This window comes from Mizuhopecten yessoensis, unplaced genomic scaffold (assembly GCF_002113885.1).
Source record: "Mizuhopecten yessoensis strain PY_sf001 unplaced genomic scaffold, ASM211388v2 scaffold1945, whole genome shotgun sequence".
Taxonomy (NCBI): domain Eukaryota; kingdom Metazoa; phylum Mollusca; class Bivalvia; order Pectinida; family Pectinidae; genus Mizuhopecten; species Mizuhopecten yessoensis.
This window is the reverse complement of record NW_018404300.1, coordinates 337,064-364,519: the sequence shown is the minus strand read 5'-3', so window position 1 is coordinate 364,519 and position 27,456 is coordinate 337,064. Positions and strand designations below refer to the sequence as shown.

The 27,456-nt window shown below is 37.2% G+C and overlaps 1 protein-coding gene across 7 annotated transcripts in view; it reads right to left on the bottom strand.

Moving 5' to 3' along the window:
• LOC110443012 overlaps positions 1 to 26,294 on the bottom strand; it is a 29,230-nt gene extending 2,936 nt beyond the window's left edge. Inside the window, exons 1-10 of one of the 7 annotated variants that reach the window (XM_021486956.1) lie at positions 26,183 to 26,294; positions 20,400 to 20,562; positions 12,815 to 13,153; positions 11,284 to 11,431; positions 6,550 to 7,452; positions 6,032 to 6,143; positions 4,126 to 4,221; positions 2,945 to 3,049; positions 1,563 to 1,790; positions 103 to 186 (exon numbers count right to left, since the gene is read on the bottom strand). In XM_021486956.1, coding sequence (XP_021342631.1) covers positions 103 to 186; positions 1,563 to 1,790; positions 2,945 to 3,049; positions 4,126 to 4,221; positions 6,032 to 6,143; positions 6,550 to 7,452; positions 11,284 to 11,431; positions 12,815 to 13,147 — 2,009 coding nt within the window. In that variant the 5' untranslated portion in view covers positions 13,148 to 13,153; positions 20,400 to 20,562; positions 26,183 to 26,294. The other 6 variants (XM_021486964.1, XM_021486980.1, XM_021486973.1 and 3 more) reach the window with 6 other exon arrangements.
• Between the last annotated feature and the right edge of the window lie 1,162 nt (positions 26,295 to 27,456).

Genomic DNA, 27,456 nt, shown 5'->3' with positions numbered 1-27,456 from the left:
TCACATTTCAATGACTAGGTGTGAGGTACACCTTTGTCAGACAAAGAATAATCAGTCAATCAGTATTCCTTTTATCATTTTGTAACTCATTTACAAACTTACTTTTTGCAGTGTATACTTGGGTGTTTGATTGCACAGTCTCCAATCAGAATATGTGTTTCTACGTCCTCCTGGGCAAGGGGTCCACTGAAATAGTTAACACAGCCAACATAAATACCAATATCACAAGACACGTAACATTATCATCCTTCTGTGTTTTTCAGGACATCAGACTCCAGTTGTTCAAAGTTGGTTAACTTTAACCAGTGGTTAGTGAAAAAATTTAATTGTTGAAGAAACAAATGCTAAACAAAGCAAAATTAATCCTCAAAACACAATAACACATTGATCTGATTTGTCGCAACTGATCTACAGCAAGGAAATGATATCTTTCTGGACGTCTTTATTTAGTTATATTCATATTTTAAATGTTTTCCTAACCACTGGTTAACTAGAACCAACGTTTGAGGTCGGATTGTGTGAGAAGATAGCATTAATCTCTGACACTTTCTGGATCATTCCCAGTTTAGGAAAACTGGAGATCAAACTCTGGTAAATGAATATGGTATATTTAGTACAATCAGATAACTGATGTGGCACTGGTTCTGACAGTGACCTATTAATAGTTGCCTCCTTAGACTTGGGTGCATATCCTCAAACCATATTTGACATAAGTAAAACGGAATGCCTCATAACCAACTGCCACATATATCAAAGCTGTAACAGTTGTACCCTCGAACCCCTCAGAACTGATTGTGGTGATAGCTATATACAGGTATAACTGGAGTACCGATGTACCATACCTGTAAGCCTCCTCAGCATTGAGGGGTGTATCCTTAAAATCCTTGGGACAAAAGTATCAGTAGTGGTATATATATATACCTAGGGTACAAAAGTGTTCATTACCTGTAAGCCTCCTCAGCTTTGAGGGGTGTATCCTTAAAATCCTTGGGACAAAAGTATCAGGAGTGGTATATATATAGCTAGGGTACAAAAGTGTTCATTACCTGTAAGCCTCCTCAGCATTGAGGGGTGTATCCTTAAAATCCTTGGGACAAAAGTATTGGGAGTGGTATATATATACATGTGCCTAGGGTACAAAAGTGTTCATTACCTGTAAGCCTCCTCAGCTTTGAGGGGTGTATCCTTAAAAATCCTTGGGACAAAGTATCGGGAGTGGTATATATACCTAGGGTACAAAAGTGTTCATTACCTGTAAGCCTCCTCAGCTTTGAGGGGTGTATCCTTAAAATCCTTGGGACAAAGTATCGGGAGTGGTATATACTGTATATACCTAGGGTACAAAAGTGTTCATTACCTGTAAGCCTCCTCAGCATTGAGGGGTGTATCCTTAAAATCCTTGGGACAAAGTATTGGGAGTGGTATATATATACCTAGGGTACAAAAGTGTTCATTACCTGTAAGCCTCCACAGCATTGAGGGGTGTATCCTTAAAATCCTTGGGACAAAGTATCAGTAGTGGTATATACTGTATATACCTAGGGTACAAAAGTGTTCATTACCTGTAAGCCTCCTCAGCTTTTAGGGGTGTATCCTCAAATCCGATTGGACAGAAGTAATGATTCTGGCAGTGGTAGATGTAGCTTGTGTTGGGGTCCTGCAGTCCTTTTTTAATTGCCTGGAGGGCCATGTCTGATGTCATCCCAAAGGTCTTGTCCTTACCGTGAGGTTTGTATGTAAAGTAGCTCTGCCCACGCACTTTAAAGTGGTCGTTTAGCTTCTTGAACCATCTGACAAAATATACATGTTCAATATAATACATTTTATTTTGAGAAAAATGATGTAAGCTCTGCAGAGATTTTGACCAATGTATGAACCAGGGATCTTGAAGTTTGTTGTTGTCATTCATTTTAACACAAAAACAAAAATATAGAAAAAAAACTCCAGTGGTTGTGCAGTTTAAATACATTCAAACAGGTCTTATAAGCATAAACCAACAAATCTGGAGATCTTTTAGTTTATAAAATGATATAACAGTTATTTCTGAGCTGAATTACATTTATAGAGATTATCAATCATATCCTATCCACCTGCATCATCCTCAACACTGTCATCCCACAAGTATACCCCTTCAGCTGACTGGCTTACACGTGATCAGCTGACTGGCTTACACGTGATCAGCTGACTGCCTTACACGTGATCAGCTGACTGGTTTACACGTGATCAGCTGACTGCCTTACACGTGATCAGCTGACTGGCTTACACGTGATCAGCTGACTGCCTTACACGTGATCAGGTGCTATTTTCTATAAAATCTTATTGCAAAGCTCTTCTGCATTTTGTTGTGATAAAACAACATATTGAATGCTCATGTATCATTCATAGCAGAAAGGGGAATTTCATGACATTGGCATATATTTTTCCAATCAGGTTCTCTGAAATTCACACGACATGAAGATACTGGGTGAGTGGGGAAGGTAAGCAAAAGACAGAGCCAACCATGATTAAGTTATGATTAGAAACAAGGATCCCTTATTATATTATGCCCCTACACATCAGCACAACCAGCCAGTTAAATGGTTCTTACTCTCCCTACACATCAGCACAACCAGCCTGTTAAATGGTTCTTACTCTCCCTACACATCAGCACAACCAGCCAGTTAAATGGTTCTTACTCTCTATTTAACACCTACAGCACATAACATTTCTTATATAATACTTATTATTTAATAGAGCATTGAAATGGAGAAATTATGTGAATCTGTTAAATAACCCCATATTTTACCAGTCAGTGTCATATGACTATAAATTGTGAATCTATCGGATCACCCAAGTACCAGCAAGTACTACAGAGCCAGGGGAGATAACTACAAGAGCAACTATTTTCATATTGAATAAAGAGAAAAGATACAATATGTAGTACGATTCTTTTCAGTTAACTTACGTCATTAAGGTTGCGTTTCCAGTGAACGGCCCAAATCTGATCTCGTCAAATGGTGGTTTGAACCCAAGAATGGTGAGAGCCTCTTCCTGGGTGATAGGTGCTAGACTGAAACACAACCATACAAACATGTCTCGTCACTAAATTAGAACTTAAAACTTTCTGAAACATATGTAACGTCAGTGAAATACAAACAAACATATCATCAAATTTATGCATACATACACTCTATGCACTATGAATGGCAGAATATTTTTGAAAATATTAAATTACTGCACAATGCACTCATGAAACCATTATTCATCAAGAAACCTATATAGAGAATAATATGTGGCAGGCACCTATTAAGTGCTTGGCCAATTAAAGTTTTAAGTATATAAATTCTCCTTTTCATTCTTCTTCTGTATATCTTTTACATTCTTTATCTTGTATATCATTTACTCTATTCATTTACTTCGTATACTTCCGTGTCCAATTTGTGCGAGTTATGCGTGTTACCCGTGTTAATGTCCTATTCACGCGCGTTACCTGTGTACCTGTCGTGTTTGTCACGTGGTGTCTTATATTCATGTCCCAGAGAGTTGGGGTCGGGTATCGTATTTGGGCATCTCCGGCCAAATACATCGACGGAGAAGGATGTATATGCCGTGTCTACTTGAGCCCTCTGGTATTAGCAAGACAGTTGCATTTTGCTGTTACACAGCGGTAAGTGTTATAAGTGAGAGAGTATTGTTTGTATGTAGGTTTTAAATATTATATATTATGTACAATTTATAATTAACACAATTGTAACATAAATTATTAACTTTTAGATAACACATGGTTTTGGAGACTCTATTTTAGTCGCTAGTTTAGTTTCACTATGTCCAGAAAACGTATATATATATTCTTGTCTAAGTAACTGCTAAATAATTAGTAGCTATTCCATTATTTTCTTCTAGGCCTATAGCAATTTAATACTATTATTAAATTGAGTTAATATTAAAATGAATGAATGTTATATTTGTGAGCGCAGGTACGTACGAATGTGTATTTATGGTTTGTATTTGTCATTTGTAGATATGTGTTTATCGGGGTTACCCGTAATGAACTACCTAAGTGAACCCTAACGCCGGTGTTGAGTAATATTTAATGACCCTCGCATTGGAACCCGGCTACAAATATACAAAAGATAACCACCTTACCTTCCGTTACCCAGTAAACTAAATAGGAAGTTCCAACAGGAGACAAGGGAGGTAATTCCACATGACTTGCTGTACTGTGGTCGACTCACGCACACCCTACAAACAACCAAAATAATTTTGAAACTGGAAACAATGCAGATTGGTGCTTTGTTTATGGTAAAGCTTTTGTTACAGTAGTTCTAAAAATTGATAAGATTAAGCTGCTGCAGTGTGAGTAAAAGACCCCGATCTGCAGCGATTAAACCTACAAGTCAGTCTGAATCAAAACAATTGGGACTGACAACTGTTCATGTCCAAAACCTACAAGTCAGTCTGAATCAAAACAATTGGGACTGACAACTGTTCATGTCCAAAACCTACAAGTCAGTCTGAATCAAAACAATTGGGACTGACAACTGTTCATGTCCAAAACCTACAAGTCAGTCTGAATCAAAACAATTGGGACTGACAACTGTTCATGTCCAAAACCTACAAGTCAGTCTGAATCAAAACAATTGGGACTGACAACTGTTCATGTCCAAAACCTACAAGTCAGTCTGAATCAAAACAATTGGGACTGACAACTGTTCATGTCCAAAACCTACAAGTCAGTCTGAATCAAAACAATTGGGACTGACAACTGTTCATGTCCAAAACCTACAAGTCAGTCTGAATCAAAACAATTGGGACTGACAACTGTTCATGTCCAAAACCTACAAGTCAGTCTGAATCAAAACAATTGGGACTGACAACTGTTCATGTCCAAAACCTACAAGTCAGTCTGAATCAAAACAATTGGGACTGACAACTGTTCATGTCCAAAACCTACAAGTCAGTCTGAATCAAAACAATTGGGACTGACAACTGTTCATGTCCAAAACCTACAAGTCAGTCTGAATCAAAACAATTGGGACTGACAACTGTTCATGTCCAAAACCTACAAGTCAGTCTGAATCAAAACAATTGGGACTGACAACTGTTCATGTCCAAAACCTACAAGTCAGTCTGAATCAAAACAATTGGGACTGACAACTGTTCATGTCCAAAACCTACAAGTCAGTCTGAATCAAAACAATTGGGACTGACAACTGTTCATGTCCAAAACCTACAAGTCAGTCTGAATCAAAACAATTGGGACTGACAACTGTTCATGTCCAAAACCTACAAGTCAGTCTGAATCAAAACAATTGGGACTGACAACTGTTCATGTCCAAAACCTACAAGTCAGTCTGAATCAAAACAATTGGGACTGACAACTGTTCATGTCCAAAACCTACAAGTCAGTCTGAATCAAAACAATTGGGACTGACAACTGTTCATGTCCAAAACCTACAAGTCAGTCTGAATCAAAACAATTGGGACTGACAACTGTTCATGTCCAAAACCTACAAGTCAGTCTGAATCAAAACAATTGGGACTGACAACTGTTCATGTCCAAAACCTACAAGTCAGTCTGAATCAAAACAATTGGGACTGACAACTGTTCATGTCCAAAACCTACAAGTCAGTCTGAATCAAAACAATTGGGACTGACAACTGTTCATGTCCAAAACCTACAAGTCAGTCTGAATCAAAACAATTGGGACTGACAACTGTTCATGTCCAAAACCTACAAGTCAGTCTGAATCAAAACAATTGGGACTGACAAACTGTTCATGTCCAAAACCTACAAGTCAGTCTGAATCAAAACAATCGGGTCTGACACATTTGTTAGGCTATTTACACTGCTGTCTAGCTACTGTGCAGTGTTTATGTTTCAATATTTAGTTAATGTTCAAAATTAAGCCCCCTTCCTCTATTTGGTCTATTTTTTCCACTAGGGGTGGGGGCTTATTTGCAGTAAAATATGGTAACCTCATCAGATATCAATAATTGTATTTAATTACCCATAGATATATATACACCATCAGTTTATGAATACACATACCATCGTTTCATATCAAAAACTTTCCTAGCACAGATCTGCTCCTCAGTCACTTTCACACTTGAAGGGATGTAAGGGCTAGAGTCGTCTACCTTCGTTTGAGAACTTGTTAACACTTTAAAACAAAACATGTTGATTGAAGTCATATTAGTTTACACATGTTACATTTGTCAAGAAGAAGAAGACATAACTGTTTCACAAGACAAAGAATGTTTGCTGCACCTAGTTACTTAAAACAGGACTAAAGCTGGAAAACGTTAAATCTACATCATTTTACTTCTTATTTGGCACTGAACATTAATCGGAAAATATTAGGATTCTGCCAATAGTTAATTTGACATCATGTCACGATTGGTCGTCCCAGATTATTCAAACATTGAATAAGATGGAAATACCCAAACAGTTTCCAAAAGCTTTAGCATGTAGATATTTCTAAATAGTAACAACTTGCTATGCTAATATTATCACCTGAATTACATGCACAGATGCACATACAACTTGGTCACTTTGCCATAAATTACCTGGTTTCCTGATTTTCCTGCTAGGGGTGATGTCAGATACATCAACGTCCCATGCTATTTCTGACTTGAACTCCCCAACTTCTGGTTCCACCCCTTCAACTGTTTTCTTTGGTGACAAGGTTTTAGGCTCTGTCTTTGTTGGTTCAGGTTTTCCCACCTCTGCCTTCACCGCCTCAACCTTCGATCCCTCCTCGCCATGATTGTTACTTGAGCTATATTTGGAATCCTTTGACCTTGACCTATCCTCACTGGAGAATGATGGAATCAAACTTTTCCTTTGTTCCTTCACCTTTGACCTTTCCTCTTTTGTTTTGGCATCCATTTGAAATGAAGGAATCATTGATGGTATACTTGACCTTTGATCCCTGATGAACTTTGACCTTTCATCATCTTGTGGCTTGTCTTCAAGCTGGACAGAATTGACCAATGATGCAATATTTGACCTTTGATCTCTGATGGTGGACTTGTCATCACTTGGAACATAGTTTGAGGTCATGGCCACAATGTCATTACATGTGACCCCTGACCTTTGATCCTTGGCAGGGGATTTGTCCTTGGAAACAGACATTTTTGTCGGACTATACGGAGGGCGTGATACATGACCTCCATGCTGACCTTTGCTGGGGGATGTATCTCCGCCACCATCTGTAAACACAACAGTTGATCCCGTCTCCCGACTGTCTGGTTTTTCGTTGCGGAAACCATTGATTGGTGGAAGTTTGGTGAGATCAGCTGATGACCTATTTGGTGTGTTTCCCTGACGATAAGCTTGTTTTCTTGACCCAACATCAATTCTAGGACCCTGAAGACGAGAACCTGACTTCCTGTTTGAAGGGATATTTCCATCGTAGTAGGATCTCTGTTGTCGCTCTATTGATTTGCTCATTCCTTCTGCTAAAGACCCTGTAAGTAGACAAGTCCTAATGAAAAACTACACAAAACTACACAAATCATCCTACATGTATGTGGTGATGATCAATGTCTATATTACAGCTGAGGTGATACAACTATACTGGTGGCTCCTATAGATAAACCTCCAGGTTAATATTAGTAGATCTGTTATAGATATGGAGTAAGTACCATGTGTATGAAGACCAAAGGAGGGGAACAGGATAAAAAGCAGATCTATTTTGATGTGTATTCCTGAGATTAAGTGGATTCTTTAAAATGTTAATCACTAACCATTGCTATTAATGCAGTAAATGATAAGACTATATTTACTAGATAAATGATGAGTTTGAAAAGAGTTGGGACAGGAAATATTCTGACCAGGACAATGTTTCCTGCATATTTACCGACTCCTTTGTGGCGTCCACGAAGTTGAAATCCAGCCATTTCTATTCTTTGCGTGAACACAAAACCATTCAACCTGGTTGTAGTCAGATTTTAGTTTTTTCACCTTATATCAAAACATTCTTCCTGCTGTCCTATTCATTTCAGGCTAAGACAGTTTAAATTCATATAATTTTTTATGAGCATTTATTCTGAAATTCAGTGAAATAGACTATTTTCCTTTGCAGACCTACTGCCAAAGAAACATCCATATTATGCGCTTCCATTCTGTGATTCAGCACCCTACAGCAGACAGCTGTCACACTCTCTCCGATACCATACGCTGGAGCTATCTGGCCTCATTCTGGTCGAAACTAATACTGAGATCAGTTCCATATACTGCAAGTAAATTGATACAAAGTAACGATCCGTCCACATATTCCATGTGACATCCACGTAGTTTTACAATCCTGTGCAGTCGCTAACACTTTCAGAGATGAAGGTCAGGTTTTCAACACCAGTATAAAACCACAGAATGTGTTTCCACATGTTGGGAACTACTGTCCTAACATCACACTGAGGTTGCTGGTACATCTGTGGGAACTTCTGTCCTAACATCACAATGGGGGGTTGGTACATCTATGGGAACTACTTTCCTAACATCACAATGGGGAGTTGGTACATCTATGGGAACTACTTGCCTAACATCACAATGGGGTGTTGGTACATTTATGGGAACTACTGTCCTAACATCACACTGAGGTTGCTGGTACATCTATGGGAACTACTTTCCTAACATCACAATGGGGTGTTGGTACATCTATGGGAACTACTGTCCTAACATCACACTGAGGTTGCTGGTACATCTATGGGAACTACTGTCCTAACATCACAATGGGGTGTTGGTACATCTATCATTCTATGTAAACTGCTTTGTCGCCAAATCTTTTCAGAAACCTGCATTTGTTTTACAACATCCACTATCGAGCAGACAGTTGTCCACCGGTCCCAATGTTATAACTGTGGACAACAAGGGACTTCCTAGGACCAACCAACAATATCTACGTGTACTTGGGGTGTACAATTCAGGTACTTATATATAGCAATACATTGTTCTTCTCAAACAATATATATCAACTATCTGAATACGTATATTGTTTCCGCACAAAACATTTTACAAAACATTTTTCAAACTCTGAAGAATTCAATTCTCTTATTTCAATATTTAGTAATTCATTTAATAAAATTGTAATTCAATATCTGCTAAAAATATATCATACCTAAAATATTTGATATCAAATTTCTTAATTGAATTTTTGTGATCTAAATAAAACATGCATTAAATAGCTTCTCCTATCATTGTTTCTATGGACTACAGACACAACTCCATTTGAACATCCGGATCCGTATTTAACCCACCCCCATTAATTAACAATGAATTGTTCCATCTTTGGTTTAGATCAACCTATTATAATGTATGGGGTAACAGATAGAATTACCAGAAGATTCCTGTCCCATTCAAACAAAACTTGGTAGGCCTAACATTACCATAAATATGAAATATTATGTCTCTAATTCTTACTTTCAAAAAGAGTCCAATTAGTAATAAACAGAAATATCTTTGTTAAATTCAAACTCTTTCAACCAAAAGTAGGAAATGTAATTATCAGTAAATTATTTTGAGAAATTAATACCCTGAATTATTTTATTCATATTTCGTTAAGCTGACAATGCTGAACAAAATGTCAGATTTTATCTGCTTGTATAGAGACTATATTTGTAGACAATGATGTTCAATCACTCTATAAAAATAATCGGATCGTATCACACATCAGTTCACATACAATGTACCTACTAATTCATGTCTGTATTTTAAATAGCATTTAAACGCTCATTCATTTAGCTATTCTCTTGATACACAGCAACTGTGACAACCTGAAGGTGTGCTTACATTTGTGGCCTAGAGTATAAAGCTTGTTTCTGATTAGAGTTCCTCAAAAACATGTTACTTCACCTTTGTCTGCTACAACTATTATAGCTTTGTATTCCTCTACTCACCAAATCAGTAGTATTTGACTGTAACAAGGAGTTTGACAGGCAAATATATCCACATGTCCGAAAAAGTCGTCTTCAAATTGCATGAAGCTGGAAAATTAATACTTTTTTGCCAAAATGTGGTTGATTCTCACCTGGCCAACATTTGAAGAATACTCACTGTCACCTGGCCAACATCCTATTATTTAAATATAGTTACTCTTTGATGTCATTCTCAATGACAAACGTAGTCCGACTGGCAACCATCTCTGATCAGCTTTCAAAAACAAGTGTTTATTTACTTTTCTCCCACACCTGACAGATTTATCTCCCGTTTTGCCGGTGCTAGATTTATCTGTCTCCGCCCTAGGGTTGAGACGGGGGGATTCCCCTATTCATAACAATGGCATGACGTCACTTCAACAATACAACGACGTCACGTCAACAATCCATCAACAAATTGCCTGTATGTGTTTTGGGTCCATGTTTACCTTTATTTCAAGCCTCGTTCTGGACAAAAAATCTTAGTCCTCGGGTTGAGATTTCTCTATCTTACACAACCAGTAGCGATAGATTCTATTAATCCATACAAAGGGATCAATACACAAAACATGTGGTATGTAGGTATTTCTGTTAACCTGTACGACCTGTTTACCGACAAGAGGCCCATCAGGCCTGTATCATTCAACTGTTTGACCATGGTGGCCATTTCAAATTTCTTGTTGGTGGCACGACACAACCAACGCAATTTACATTAAACAAACACCTGGTTATGGAAATGACAAGGACACCTGTACAATATAATAAACTAAACATTTACGTGATGAAATTTGAAAATTAGTCACATAAGTCTCTTCCAATCAGAGGACAGGTGACTATCTTTGATTATGAATTGGTCCAAAACACAAAAACACTTGATCAGGGCCAGAAGAGGAATATTTGAATAAAATCAAAAAAGTCTCAGCCAATCAAAGGCCAAGTTAGCTAAAAATGAAGCCATAGATTGTCACAACAGACATATTTAAAAATAAAAAAGGTTCCCAATTCTGAGAAAATCTACTGTTGTTTTTAACATTGTTGTAATGCTATGTGCCAATATAGATTGTAGGTGAATATAAACTTACTTGCATTAGTGCGATATGAGTCCTATCCAGAACGAGGCTGACCTTGTTTCTCTATGTAAATTTGCATCCATTAGTAAAATGTGTGTCCTATCCAGAATAGTGACATTGTTTACCTACCTATAGATGTGTCCTTTAGTACCTGGTCTATCCAGAATGAGGCTACCTGTAACCTGTAATACTTACCTCATGCATGCCTCCTTCAGTACCTGGTCTATCCAGAATGAGGCTGCCTGTTATACTTACCTCATGCATGCCTCCTTTAGTATGTGGTCTATCCAGAACGAGGCTGGTCTGTTGTACCTACCTAAATTGGTCTCCTTCAATATGAGTGCTGCATTCTGGGCCGCTTCGAAGTTTTCGTTAGTCACATGTGTGAGTAGTTCCTCCACCTCACGAATCAGACGTGACACAATGGTGGGGTCTATCCCAGAATAGATGTAGCCACTGACAGCCTGTAAATACATACAAAGCTGGTGTAACAGATGTCAGACATACACCTCAGTAGTGATGAGGAATTACAAGAAACAAAAGCCTCTGTCAAATCCTTGCCACTAAGTGTACTACAATAGGACAAAACATTCCCTGCCAATAAGTGTGCAGTCAGACAAATCAGAAGCAATCCTGCTTACTTACAATCGACTTAAGGTAGTTTACTATTATTGAGTAATATCTGTGAGAAATCAGATTAAGTTGGGTGTAGACAATAGGCCCCAGTGGCCTGTATCAACTTTAATTCTGAAGGTCCTGACAAGTTGTTTGAATTTTTAACACCTTTTAAATATATAGTCTTGATATCAGTCAAAATCATCCCGACACCTCTTCACCACAACAAATCAATGACTTCGGAACAAGTTATTTTGAATTGTCAATACGTCTAATTCCATGACCTTGAAACAAGTCAGGGTCAGCTATTTGAACAAATTTTACAGCCTTTTATCCAGACAATTTAGCTACATTTTGATTCATTTGACCTTAAGTCAAGTAAATTGATTTAAATACTGTTGAGAACCCCTCACCAAACCAAGCTATAAAGTATAAAGTAAATGTCACCATTCTAGGGCTTACATCTGAAAGCTTAAAACCAAATATCATGACTATTGGATTTCTAGTTCTATTGAGGTTGTCATGAAAAGTTTTAAACAAACTTGACTGCTGTGACATGGCACTATGACATAAACCTATTTCATTCCAGGTGAGCTTAACTTGCAAAATAAATATCCCTGAATGAAATTTTGAGTACTAAATTACCATGAACTTTAATTTTACATTTTAAGCCCAACATGAAAAGGCTTCTTTCCATTTCATACTTGCCAACCCTCCCTTTTTAGGTGGGAGTCTCCCGATATTTGACTCTTAAATGTAGTATTTTCAACCAGTGAATTTGCTAAACTGCTCCTATTTTCTAAGATCTAATGAGTTCATCCGAAATAACAACTTAAATTATGTCTTTATAAAGGGTTATTTTGTCCCTAGGGGGCATATACATTTCATTAATGTTTTAATTTTGAGCATGTAGAATCTCTCCCATGGAAATTTCAAAAATTTGGAAAGTTTGCCATTTATTTAGGTAAATGTGACAATGAAGCTTCACAAATGTAACATAAATTTGCAATCCGCCAAACTGGGGATTCCAGTACACCATCCTCAATTTGTCAGTTTATTTATGTCCTTCTTGTCATTGGAATCTAACATTTACATATTTTTAGTAATTGTCCAGACAAGGTTATATGTATATGAATGGTTGGACTTCATATATAATCTGTGTTTACATTGAAAGACTACTGAACTCAGCTCTGAAAGAAACGTCAGCCTCTGTATTATCTACAGTAACATACCTTATCCTTTCTGCTGTTGACATCTTGCTGTTCCTTGGTGAGCTGTTGTTTCTGTTTCGCTCCTTGCTGATCCTCTAGGAGCTGTTTTTCTCCCTGATCAGCCTGTGTATCCCCTTCTTTTTCCTCTCCCTCTCTCTCTTCTCCTTTAGACTCTCTCTCCTCTCCGTCGGAGTCTCCCTCGTCGTCACATTCTTTGTATTCTTCCTCTAGACTGTCTTCATCTTCCTCTACACCAAAACCATCATCCTCGTATGTCAAAACTTCATAAATTTCAGGAAGATCCTGATCTTCTCCGACAACCAAACCTCCTCCAGAACTATTAGCATTACCCATTGACCTCTGTAACACAACAGAAACCAGGGAGATAATTACAGTTGAAACATTACACACAAACTCACATTTAACATTAAACCAGTCCCTAGTTGGCATTGTGAGACTACCGTGTAGGAAGTTGGTATAGATTGGTCTGACAACACTGAAATACCAATAGGTGGTGCTGCTCTTTCATTTTGGAAATTTGGTGACAAATAGGGTGAACAGCAAGAAGAATTGTACACTTTGATATCAAGACAAACCTTTCCTTGGACTTCTAATGCACAAGTTTTAAAACATACTGTAAAAAATCTCCTTCTCTAAGCCTCCAATATAAATATCAAAATGGACTGGCAACAAAGTCTGGGGGGGAATTGGTTATTTGGATATATTTGGAAAAGTTATATTAAGCAAAGACATGCAAAGAAAATATAATACTACTATTGACTGAATTGAAACAAAAAATTCTAGGATTACATTACCACAAGTAAACAGGATTCCTCAAACACAATACCAGACACAATCCAAAACGGTTTCAATGCATGGGATTACAGTCCATAGTTAGAATCATAGCAAAGTGATTTACACACTTGATTTCTGTGAAAGCAGGGAATTTATAGTCTCAAGTGTGAATCACGCCTGGCAGTGATAAACTGTTCAAGCTGTTGCTAGAGCAGAGAACATTGATTTTTCCTCTGTAAATTTTGCACAGGTGATTGAACCAGGAAAGGAAACATTCGATAATACCAAGGTGTTGTCCTACCTACTACAAACATGGTAATATTTAGTCGTAAGACATTTCTGTCAGGCTCAGCAACACTCAAGGGGCAGTGGTGGCCAAGTGCTTCAGGTGTCTGACCAGATCTATGATCAATAGCCCTCAACCACTGGGTTGTGTTTTTCAGGCCTACATCAGTACAGGGGGCAGTTACTAAGTACATGTACTGACGGCAGGTCGGTGATTTACTCTGGGTTTAATCCAGGTACTCCGGTTTTCCTCCACCACCAAAACCTGACACGTCCTTCAATTACCATAGCTGTCAATAGGACATAAAGCACAAACAAACTAAATATAAGCAGCACCACAAATAAAGCTTCAACTGGAACAGTTTCAGAACATGAAACAAAATGCTTACACTGAAGTTTGAACACAGCACTGGCTTTTAAGGAGCGACTGGCAAGCTTTATAATGGCTGAAGTTAAGGAAACATCAAAGATATAGGTTATGTGAAAACAAAATGTGCTGCAACACTAGCGTTACATATGATAATGTGTAGGTACATGTTCTTGTTTACACCTGTACATACCCAGGTGGATTTACAACAGATCAATCATTCCAGATTTAAATCAGAATACCTAAGTACTGCGGTGCCATTGTAAGGTACACGTATACATGTCTGGACTGTTACGACCATACGTCTGTAGGAATCGTAATAATTAATCTAAATTCAAAGTGAGCCTATCAGTGCTCAGGCATAATATGACCACCAAAACCAGTTTTTTTCTTGAACTAAACAAATTATCAGTGAATGATAATCAGTACAATCATACCAATAGCTATCTAAATAAAATTTCAATCAAAGTTGTTCGGAAATTCTTACTAGGAATTTTAATGGAAACAGACAAAAAATACAATATACAGTTAAATTGATTTAATAATAAGATTTAAAGTAATAAAGTAATCAATTTATTTTTTAATTCAACTAATAATGTTGATATATCCAAACACAGCTCTAAAGTTATTTTACCTGTCTATTCAAATCTGCGTAAACTATTATATTATACATTTGATTTCTATTGGGAGATTAAATCAAACTGTCTTGTGTTTAAATATCTAAGGACAGATTGCACTCAATAAATAGATTTTGTCATTCAATGAATAATTCATTGAGAAATTTAGCAGTATACAAATATATTCAAAGTATAATATTGTGTTAACAAAATCTATTGAAATTTCTCATGTACAGCATCCTGTTATACTCATACTTACTGTACAGTAATCAGATCATTTACGTCAGGTCACTGCCTTCAACTGTACGGTCAATCAGTCACTAAGTGAACTGACTGACCATCAACCAAAGTGACCCATTAGGACAGAGAGTTCGTAAATAGTTATTTAGAGTATCTCACTTACCTGTCCAGGTGATTACACGTTTAGCTACCTGTCAACACAGGTGTATGTAAACAGTCCCGACCAGGTATGAGAACGGTACTACTGTTGACATACACAGCGTGTCTACACATACACTATGGAGCTTACAGTGCTTGTAAAGCTGATCAAGGCCTTGTTAGATTTAGGGACAAAAAATATTTATTTTTTTAATTTTGTCATATTCATTATTTCTGATTCACAGCAATTGAGATAAACAAAAACTAAGAGGAAACATATTGAAAAGTTGTGTCCTAAATAATTGCATTTGTAAAACCTTTCTACACCCTTTTTTAACATTGAAGCTATAGCTTCACAATGACTGGCAACCTCCCTCAAATCCTGATAAATCTTCTGTATGACCAGTGTGATATTAAACATTGTGTTTTCTCTATTGTGTGTTACACAATGGGACACTTATGGTTATAAGAGGATAACTATTTTACTTCAGGTGTCAGACTACAACAGTCCCGTCCCTTCACCATTCTGTTTCACTGCAGTACCTCATTATCTGCCCTAAGTTATATTTATCATAAAGATAAAATTCAAAACAAGTGCAGGTATACTTTTTCTTCATAATTAAAAGGAGCAACATTTTTGGCTCTGTAACAACAAAATTATTCTAAAGGCCTCATAATTTTCTTCAGCAACATACAAGTGTCTTTATTAAGATTCACTGCGAAAAATAACACCCAGACCTGTAGGCTCTACAGTATGTCGGACATGCTGAACAAATGTCTACTACTTTAAACTGTCCACATGGTTTAAGTGCTGAGTGGAATCTTAAACCATTGTTTGGCTGCTAGCTTTATAGAGTACCAAGTTCACTTAGATAGAAGGATCTGACTTATCAGATGATTTGAGAGACACTTGTGTGGTATTTGGTGACAAATAGATTGATTTATGATCTGTTTATACACACGTTTATGTCACCACAACAAAAGTATACACTTGGACAGACACACACACTACCCGTCTGACAGCGTACAGACACTCGACTCACCCATATCTCCTCAATGGTCAGTCAACTCGGGTGGAACTGTACCCTGGTCCTACTGTTTACCCTCCAACACCAAGTATGTCACCTACACCACGAAGTATTCATATACCCTCATACACCTCTCTTCTCCTACACACCGGCACCGATACACAGCACCAACTAAATTGTTCTGTTAAATCTGTGTACCAGGATCGATCTCTCAGAAGTTTTTTCAATTGAAAACGTTGTTAGCTTGAATTTCCAAATCAATATATTGGTTTTACAAACCAGCAAACCTTCAGAGCGATCGAGTCAGCTAATCACTAGTATTCTACACCTTTATACAAAATGGTAAGTCAATACATCTCAAATTCTTTAATTTCACAATCGTTTGGCTTGAATTCAAAAGAATATATCAGAAATTTTATACTGAATTATTAGCAATGAAAACTCTATCTTCATTTTTTTCTTTAAATATACCCCAGAACAATAGGAAGTTAACAGTACAAGTTCTTACAAACTTATTTAAATCTCTGTACCAAGCTAAACACACTTTAAGCATATACTTAACAAAAAGCACTCTGGTTCATGGTTTAAATTTGCACTTGACATTATCGCTAGATTGTAGCTAAGCCTGCGATCCGGTTGGCAATTAATACACAACCTCACACCTCATAAACAAGTACACAACCTTACACTTCATAATCAAGTACACTTCATATAGAGAAGGGCTGTAATACCAAAATGGTATGTATTGGTATGATGGTATTTTGGTGACACATGTATCACATAGGAAATCCTGTATCATGTGTATATCACGTCCCGATAACTGGATAAATGCTCCACAAATTACTACCTTAAAATTAGCAATGAAAAGTGTTAGATATGGCACATGACAACATAAAAGTCTGCATAATGAACATTTTGTCTCAACCCACTACTGATGATGAATTTTGATAAACTGTCATTTGTTTAAAGTTAAAAAAGCTAACAAAGTTCCCTTGTAATGTCAAATTTGTCAGTGCAATCTGAAGTGTCTTTTGTGTTTTGTAAAAGAAGTTCAAGAGGAATACCTCACCAATCTAAATTCCTTTTTGTGAGCAAGTTATTTCCATTGGCATTCAACAATCACAGTTCAAAGTGGCTATATGCTTAATGGCAGGTTTTCTGAACTCTTGTCGAGATGAAAGTTTTTCTCTCCGTTACAGAAATGAGAGTTGGTACTTGTACATGTGTATAAGGTACAATCACTGATGTACAGGGAAAGTAAAAACATTCAACATGCATTAATGTCATTACGAACCCCTACTACAGTACAAATACTGGTTATCTTTATCAAACATATGTCTGTATATTGGCAATAGGGCAGTAAGTTACCAAAGTTATCCATACTTTAACTGTGCAGAAATTTAGAGTGGTTACCTAAAGATGAAACATTTGACAACTTACGCTTTGATAATCTTAATTATTAGAAAGTAAGATGATTTTGCAAATTTCTATCAGTTGACAAGGTGGGTAACTAACTCTTAAACCGGTATTTGATCATCCCAACAACACGACAGCACATCCGAGTAAAACGAGCGGGAAGCTAGTTAGTAGATTTTATGTCAGTTCTAGTGAAAATTTTCAATACTTTTACTTTGAAAATATCGGTCAGGTCACAGGCTACTAGTAAAACTCTTCAAGACATACCTCCAGGTTAATTTGTATACTCTATATTCAGTATATGTGAGTAATTGTACATGCTTGATAAGATTGTATATTAGATACCTATAAGAATGGAGATTTTTTGTACACTAGATTGTGTAAGATATATATACATGTTATAAAACAGGTGACAATTTTTCACTGGTAATGGCATTTTGTTCTAAATTTCTTTGTCATTCGTTCAAATTGCGACAGTCTCAACATTACATCTACATACCAGTTACACCTTGACTTTCATTGGTAGATGAAAACCTATCAATATTTCATTGATTAAATGGTTCCTCATTTTAATTCTAACTTTGATATTTTTCACAAGAATTTTTATCAAAACATGGAAAAGATGTATTTATGAGACCACTTCAGAGGTCCAACACTAACAAGTTAACTGCTCTTCAATCCTAATGCTGGAGTCAAATTAATTTCTACTGCCACGTACACTATCCTCACAGCTATCAGAATCAGTGAACTACACAGGTACACTTTCCTCACAGCTATCGGAGTCAGTGAACTACACAGGTACACTATCCTCAGAGCTATCGGAGTCAGAGACTACACAGGTACACTATCCTCACAGCTATCTGAGCCAGTGACTACACAGGTACACTATCCTCACAGCTAGCGGAGTCAGTGACTACACAGGTACACTATCCTCAGAGCTATCGGAGTCAGAGACTACACAGGTACACTATCCTCACAGCTATCTGAGTCAGAGACTACACAGGTACACTATCCTCACAGCTATCTGAGCCAGTGACTACACAGGTACACTATCCTCACAGCTATCCGAGTCAGTGAACTACACAGGTACACTTTCCTCACAGCTATCGAAGTCAGTGAACTACACAGGTACACTATCCTCAGAGCAATCGGAGTCAGTGAACTACACAGGTACACTATCATCACAGCTATCAGAGTCAGTGAACTACACAGGTACACTATCCTCAGAGCAATCGGAGTCAGTGAACTACACAGGTACACTATCATCACAGCTATCAGAGTCAGTGAACTACACAGGTACACTATCCTCAGAGCTATCGGAGTCAGAGACTACACAGGTACACTATCCTCACAGCTATCAGAGTCAGTGAACTACACAGGGACACTATCCTCACAGCTATCTGAGTCAGTGAACTACACAGGTACACTTTCCTCACAGCTATCGGAGTCAGTGAACTACACAGGTACACTATCCTCAGAGCTATCGGAGTCAGTGAACTACACAGGTAGACTATCCTCAGAGCTATCGGAGTCAGTGACTACACAGGTACACCATCCTCACAGCTATCGGAGTCAGTGAACTACACAGGAACACTATCCTCACAGCTATCGGAGTCAGTGAATACACAGGTACACTATCCTCACAGCTATCTGAGCCAGTGACTACACAGGTACACTATCCTCACAGCTAGCGGAGTCAGTGACTACACAGGTACACTATCCTGACAGCTATCGGAGTCAGTGAACTACACAGGAACACTATCCTCACAGCTATCGGAGTCAGTGACTAAACAGGGACACTATCCTCACAGCTATCGGAGTCAGTGAACTACACAGGAACACTATCCTCACAGCTATCGGAGTCAGTGAACTACACAGGAACACTATCCTCACAGCTATCGGAGTCAGTGACTAAACAGGGACACTATCCTCACAGCTATCGGAGTCAGTGAATACACAGGTACACTATCCTCACAGCTATCTGAGTCAGTGAACTACACAGGTACATCGACATTTAAGATGGATCACCATAAAAAAAGGAATAATTAAAATGTTTATCATACCATCATTTTCCTATCCTTCAAAGAAGAATGATTACAGTAATCTTCATTCACAGATCAGGGTCTTAAGTAACATTTAAATTTCTTTCCATTGCTGTTTTATTTTTGAAACTTAATATCAATGTGGAAAAAAACCTTCAATTGCAATGGGGAAGTTATATATCATGCCGACTTTCCAATAGCAGTGCCAGCTCCAATATACATTTTGATTCGTGTTGAACTCAGTAAAAGGCGTGCCATTTAATTTTCCTTTTCAACGTCTCTGGATTGTCATTATACAATTTCTTATCAATAAGACCGACAACACTGTATTAATCTGGTAGATGTTTACAAGTGTATATATCTGATTCTAACACACCACCTCCGTAAACACAATGAATTAAATGTCTACAGATTGCCTGGCCACCAGCGATAAATCCCCACTGCCCCATAAAATAACCTACTTAAATCGGGAGATAGACATGGTTGAATTAATTCACTAAGAAGATAGAAAAACCTGTAAACACATGTGATGATAAAATGTATTAACAACTCGTTAACAGGTGAACATTGTTTACCTTTTCCGTGTCGAGTGATGAGGAAATAAAAAGGTGAATCCTGTTAATTAAGCCAACATTTGAACGAGCGACGAGGAACTGTACAGGTAAAAACTCCACGTACCTGTGTGTGCTTTCCTACTTGTTAAATTTTAGTCTATAACAAGACTGTCAGTCACTCTAGTGTTGACGGTTCCACATCAGCGAACACTCATGCCAGCATCTTATCCAAGGTCGTAGTGCGTAACTGACATTCCTGTTATACAAGTACACAGTGTGTGGTTAAACTGAAAGGCAAAGAAAAGACCTTTGTAATTAGTACACACATGTATTATGTAAACAAGTTGACAGTGCTCTGATCTGTTTATAGAAAGCTGCATGTACAATTTATATACAATATGCATATATATATGATAATCATATGATGAACAGTGCACACTAAATGTCAACTTTTAGAGCAATTCTTCGTGATAAGACAAATACCACACTTATGTTTACTAATTTTCATAAAATACTTTTTTTTTAAATAAGTTGACTAGTGGGAAATGCTATGATTGATGAACAGACATATTGACAGATTTCACAAAATGAGATGACAAGACAACATAACAAGAAGCCCAATGGGCCTGCATTGCTCACCTGGTATTAATCTCACACTTGTAGCCTATAAAATTAACCTAAAATAAAGCTAAGGGCAAAATATCAGTATTTACAACTACTGTGTATGTAAGTCATTCAAAAGAACCTGTTAAAAGATTTTCAAACATTTGACCCCTGTGACCTTGAAAGTCGAAGAAGGTCATTACGTTAAACAAACTGTATAGCCCTTCATCTCAGCATGCAACTTGCAAAATATCACCACCCTAGACCTTTTGTTTATTGAGATTAGGTAATTTAAATGTTTATACATATTTGACTAAATGTGACCTTGAAAGTGAGTCAAGGTCATTCAAATGAAAAAAGCTTGATAGCCCTTCATCCAAGCACGCTTTTTACCAAATATCAACATTCTAGGCCTTATGGTTATTCAGAAGTCGTTTAAATTTTTAAACTTAGTTGACCCCTGTGACTTGAATATAAATAAGTCAAGGTTATTCATTTGAACAAACTTGGTAGCCCTTCATCCCAGCATGCTCATGACCAAATATCATCATCCTGGTCCATTTGGTTATTCAGAAGAAGTTGTTTAAAGTTTTTAACGTATTTGACCCCTGTGACCTTGAATATGGGTGAAGGTAATTTATTTTAACAAACTTGGTAGCCCTTCATCCCAATTTGCTTCTGGCTGAATATCTTCACCCTAGGACTTGTGGTTATTAAGAAGAAGTTGTTTAAAGTAAAATATTGATGCCGGGCGACGGACAGGCGACGGACAAACGACAGACGCCGCACCTTCAGGCCAGGTAAGCTAAAAATGGGAGTCTCTGTAATTTTAATCCCGTTTACATGTTTTGGCCCATGAGTTTGGTTCTGATGACAACTAACCTACCGGTAGTTGGCCGAAACATGTAAACTATTTTTAAGTTGCTGAAACACCCCTTTTGATGTTGTCTGGTCATCTCTTATTTTGAATTTCGACTGCTGTTATGGCCAGGTGAATTCCGACTGCTGTTATGGCCAGGTGAATTCCGACTGCTGTTATGGCCAGACTAGTGAATTCCATTTCGGAAACCATCAACTGAGGAACGCTGAACTTCACTGAACAAACCAGTAGCAGATGTTGGATCTCATTCTCCCTTGTATGAGATGTATGTCGGACAGATGGTACTCTCCATATCGTAATGATATTACAGGTATGTCCAGTCAAAATTTTGTCAGGTGCAAAAAAAATTGTCTTGAATCCAAAGGACTGAGTATAACATAGAAAGTGAGATAAGATATTTATTCACCACCCTGGGAAACTGTTCAAGAAATAATGAAAAGCATCTTTCTTTCTTATTATAGACAACAACAGACCAGTTATTGAAAGGAATAGTTACAACAATTTATATCTTTGGGGTGTTGGTGGTAGTGGGATGGATTTTTCAAAAAAACAATTCTAACTTAACTTAAATTTTAATGTCATATTTTTGTATCCCCAGTTGGCAAATGCAGCAATTCCATTATAATGATCTCAATCAATAGGTTTCTAAAGTTGTAAATAGTGGGGATGGAAAATGCAGGCAATCCTGGTAACACTAACAGATTATTTTTCTCTTCGTACTCAGCAATCATATATATTTGTAGTTTGGTTACCTGGTAGAGATCGTGACTTTGTTATCATCCAGAGACAAAGTCTATATGGGAAGGGTAAAACTGGAGGCCAATTTTGGTACAGCATATCTATAAATTGTCATTCCATGCCAAACAAATGACTATGATTACACTAGGGTCGTGATTTGAACTGTTTCCACATTGTGGCCCAGCAGGGGATCTCAACTGCTTCAATGATGCGACCCATCTTTGAAGACCCTATAGGCAGTGCCAGACAATGGACCAGGAGTCATGTAATTCTGACAGCATGATTTTGTTTATAAGGTTATCGAATGAGGATCTCAATGGTTTACAAAATTATGTCGCATGCAGGGACCAAGTCTTCAGGGTTACAACCAGACCCTGGACCAAACCTGAAAGCATATTTTTATTTATCTCCTCTTTATACAAAGCAATTGTATATATGATTATAGTATGGGGATCTCAACCATTTCTAAACGGCATTTCTGGTAGGATAAGATGGCAGTACCCAAATCGGATCACCAAACCATCATTTTATTCATTCACTAAAAAATCTGAGAAGGAATTATATTCATTTATTGTTGTATCAAAGGATGAATATCGATGGGTGTTCTTACCAACGAAATTAGCACACAGGGCTCTCTTGATATATTCATAGAACGCTCTAAAGTCACCAATCAGCATTTCTGGTTTTTAGCGAATGTCATGACCCAAATCGGATCAAGGTTTGAATTTTGCAGTATCTTACACTTCAAATGAATATTTTTTTGTCAGCATATTAACATTTTATCATGACCTTTAGGCATTAAGAATTTATATTTAACAATGAAATATTTCTTTAGTGTGATTTTATTCCTATAGTCTAAAATAGAATGCATACAGTCGTCACACCCGCCATTTTTTTTAAACGTGATCAAAACACTGACATTGAAGTTTGAATTACGTTTTCTTTTGCTATTTGAACTTAAAAACTAATCATCTGTAGACAATAAATGCATGGGTATCTATTCTAAAGCTACATCATTGTTCTAACTGATTTGTTGACATGTTAATTGATTAATAAGTATTTTTGCAAAAAGTAATCTGATTTGGGTACTGATCTGATTTGGATACTGTCTCCTTACATTCGTCTCTAAACTCATGCACCCCTGAAGACACATTTGAACTCTTCAAGTTTAAAGGTTGGAAGAGTTCATTTTGAAATTTCAGGGGTGAATGAGTTAATTGATTAAGAGGCTTTGCATCAAGTTATAACCCCCTTTTTGCAGTCCCTCAACCTTACAGGCCAGCCACTCCATTTGCAAAATTGTAAATCCCCACCACCTGAAAATGTTTTCAGTCCAATACAGCTGACATATATATTTTCATCTTCCAGAGCAATAACATATCTAGTAGCCCCACATTCAGTCCCTAGGGGCTTTATTTGTAGAATTTTGAATCCTCAACACTTGAGAACACTTTGAACAAAAATGGTTGACATCCATCTCACATGTCTAAAGAAGAAGTCACTAAGAAGTATGGCCATATATTTTTCTTTAATCCACCCCCTACACCGTTAAGATTCCTCCATTTTTCCAATTTTGAATCCCCACCAATTTAATGAAATGTTTTCGTTTGGGGAGATTCTGTTCAGCGTCACAGATGTTGGAAGAAATTGATTTTGATGGACAGATTGGGCTCCACACCTGGGTGGCATACAGTGCTACAAACTCAAAAAGTACACTTTAACCACAGAAATTTGAAATTCTATGTGTATAACAATATATATATATATATTTACATTCTGTATGCTTAGACCCATTGACAAAAATTACATTCATAAATGCATAACACAGGTGTTCATAGAATCTCAGCACGTGGGAACTGGTAGTAACCTGATCACACTGCGTAGTAATACACTACAAAAACTACTCACTCGGAACGACCGACCTAGATGCTTAATTCTTACATCTTAAAATATTATTGAACTGTGCTTTGTGACATATCCACGTATTCACGTGTCCTGTGCTACAAATAAACATTGAATATGGAACTACATTTTGTTGTGTTATTGTTGTTGACGGTTGCTAAGATCTCTCACGATAGTGTCACATTTCCCCGCAAAAAAACACTGTTCTCGCTACTGCGTTGCACCCGTGTATAAGCACTTTGAACAAAAATGGTTGACATCCATCTCACATTTCTAAAGAAGAAGTCACTAAGAAGTATGGCCATATATTTTTCTTTAATCCACCCCCTACACCGTTAAGATTCCTCCATTTTTCCAATTTTGAATCCCCACCAATTTAATGAAATGTTTTCGTTTGAGGAGATTCTGTTCAGCGTCACAGATGTTGGAAGAAATTGATTTTGATGGACAGATTGGGATCCAAACCTGTGTGGCATACAGTGCTACAAACTCAAAAAGTACACTTTAACCACAGAAATTTGAAATTCTATGTGTATAACAATATATATATATATATATATTTACATTCTGTATGCTTAGACCCATTGACAAAAATTACATTCATAAATGCATAACACAGGTGTTCATAGAATCTCAGCACGTGGGAACTGATAGTAACCTGATCACACTGCGTAGTAATACACTACAAAAACTACTCACTCGGAACGACCGACCTAGATGCTTAATTCTTACATCTTAAAATATTATTGAACTGTGCTTTGTGAAATATCCACGTATTCACGTGTCCTGTGCTACAAATAAACATTGAATATGGAACTACATTTTGTTGTGTTATTGTTGTTGACGGTTGCTAAGATCTCTCACGATAGTGTCACATTTCCCCGCGAAAAAACACTGTTCTCGCCACTGCGTTGCACCCGTGTATAAGCAGGAACAAACCCTGTTTATTTGTTTTATTCGTTGTTATATCGATCCACTGAAAGGATTCGTCAATGTAAATATAAGGAATGATATTTATTTTTTCAACATTTATGAGGTCATAACAACAATGGGTTTTTGGACATATTTTACATGAATCGCTAACGCGATTCATTCAATATGTCCATAAACCCATTGTTGTTATGACCTCATAAATGCTGAAAAAATAAAAATCATTCCTTAAGTAACGCCAATTTAGCTACCTGCTAAACAGCTGTCACAAGTACCCAGACCAGACTGTCGCTACTATGAAAGCTACACTTTAACAGACTCGCTGTACATCTCCTGACTGTTGATAATAGGTTAAAATTCTAATGATGAATTTTATAAGGTCGGAAGAGTTGCTCCCCTTTGTCCATATTGCACTGTAAGTTAGTGCATATTCAAAAATATCCCCAGACATCATACATTTTGTAGCAGTCTACTGCATTTCAATAAGAAAAAGAACTGACAGTCTACTTGATTCGTGAAATAACATCAGTTCATAATATAAGTAAGGTCACTACCTACCGTGTAATCTAATCTTAAATCTATAATCACTATTTATATTTTTTTCTTATATATGACGTTACTTTAGTCATACCTTCACATTGCGGTAGACAAACATACAAGGCCAACTGAGAGGCTTCGGTACGAAAAATAACCGTCAAGTCCACTAAAATCAAGTTCGCAGGAAAAATCGACACGTAAGCCTAATGCACTCATGCGTATCGAACACTCAACGTGAAGTGAAAGTTGAATTATTACAAAGAGTTTCCATCTCAGAATGTACCGACGAAACTCGCCATCATAAGTGAAATACTCACCAAGAATAAGACGAGCAAGGCAGTTACTGGCAGCAACATGAGAGTCAGAGACAATGCATTTACCGTGCCAGCTATTCCCGCGGAATTTCTAATATTAACGGTACCTTTTGTTTATCACGTCAACAAGGGCAGTAACTCATGTAGAGCATATATTATCTAAGGTAGCACACAACGAAGATTGATATATCAAATCATTTATATTTCATTTTCGTATAAGAAACTGCATTTCAAGATGGATACAAAGAAGTGTCGTGAAAAATCGCTACATCATTTCTTCCATCTTCTAATGCAATGCTTTACTTAGGCCTAAAAATAATAGATATAATTTAGATCACTACATCGCCGGTTCCTGGGAGTAATTTGATATAACCACGGATTTAGTCCGTGATATAACACAGATACACAGGTTTGATTCTGACTATAGGACTTGAAAATCCTCTACTGTCAGCTGTGTACAATTAAAAATAAATAAATTATTATGTAATAAGTATGACATCATCATGCACATATCTCCTCAAAGTGGTTATAAATGGCAGATTAAGTATTGCCAATTGAAGTTATTACATGTGTTCTTAGTTTTCAATCAATTTTAAATAACAGGTGGATTAGAATTGGTTCCCTATAATTATAGCGTATCGGTTGTTTTTTTTCCAGTGGTGGACGAGGCAAGTTTCAAATGATTTAACAGTTCTTCGTGATACACTCAACTGGTAGACTGTTCCAAATATCAACAGTTCTGTGACGGAAGGAGTTTTTTTCTTATATTTAGGCGCGTTCTCTCTCTGTATAGTTTGTATTATACACCCTTACAAGTAGCAGTATTGTTCTTATTGCATGTAATGAAATTGGTCACCTCAGGATCATATTTTCCTGTTATGATTTTTAAAAGTTCTATCATATGCACAGGACAGGTCTGTCATTCTCGGTATTAATTCAGTGGCTCTTATCTGGACGTTTTATATCGCCTCTGTTTGGAAGGGAGTTGAACACTTCTATACAATGCTCTCACATGAAGTGGATGTTATTATCTGACTTGAGCATGCAGGTGATGGTTTGTAGTTCATTAAGGTACGGTAATAGGGCCGATCGTACTTCTGTGAAATCCGCTTTTCATCATTTCGCCGACGATTGCCCCTTCATGTATGAAAGAAGCATAGTCGACCATAGCTCCAAAATGACCAAATTGACATCAGTTCGAGCATCAACTGAATATTTCTTCCACACTTCTACAAAAGCGACAAAAGCGTCCTTAATAGAAGTTTGAGAAAACCGCG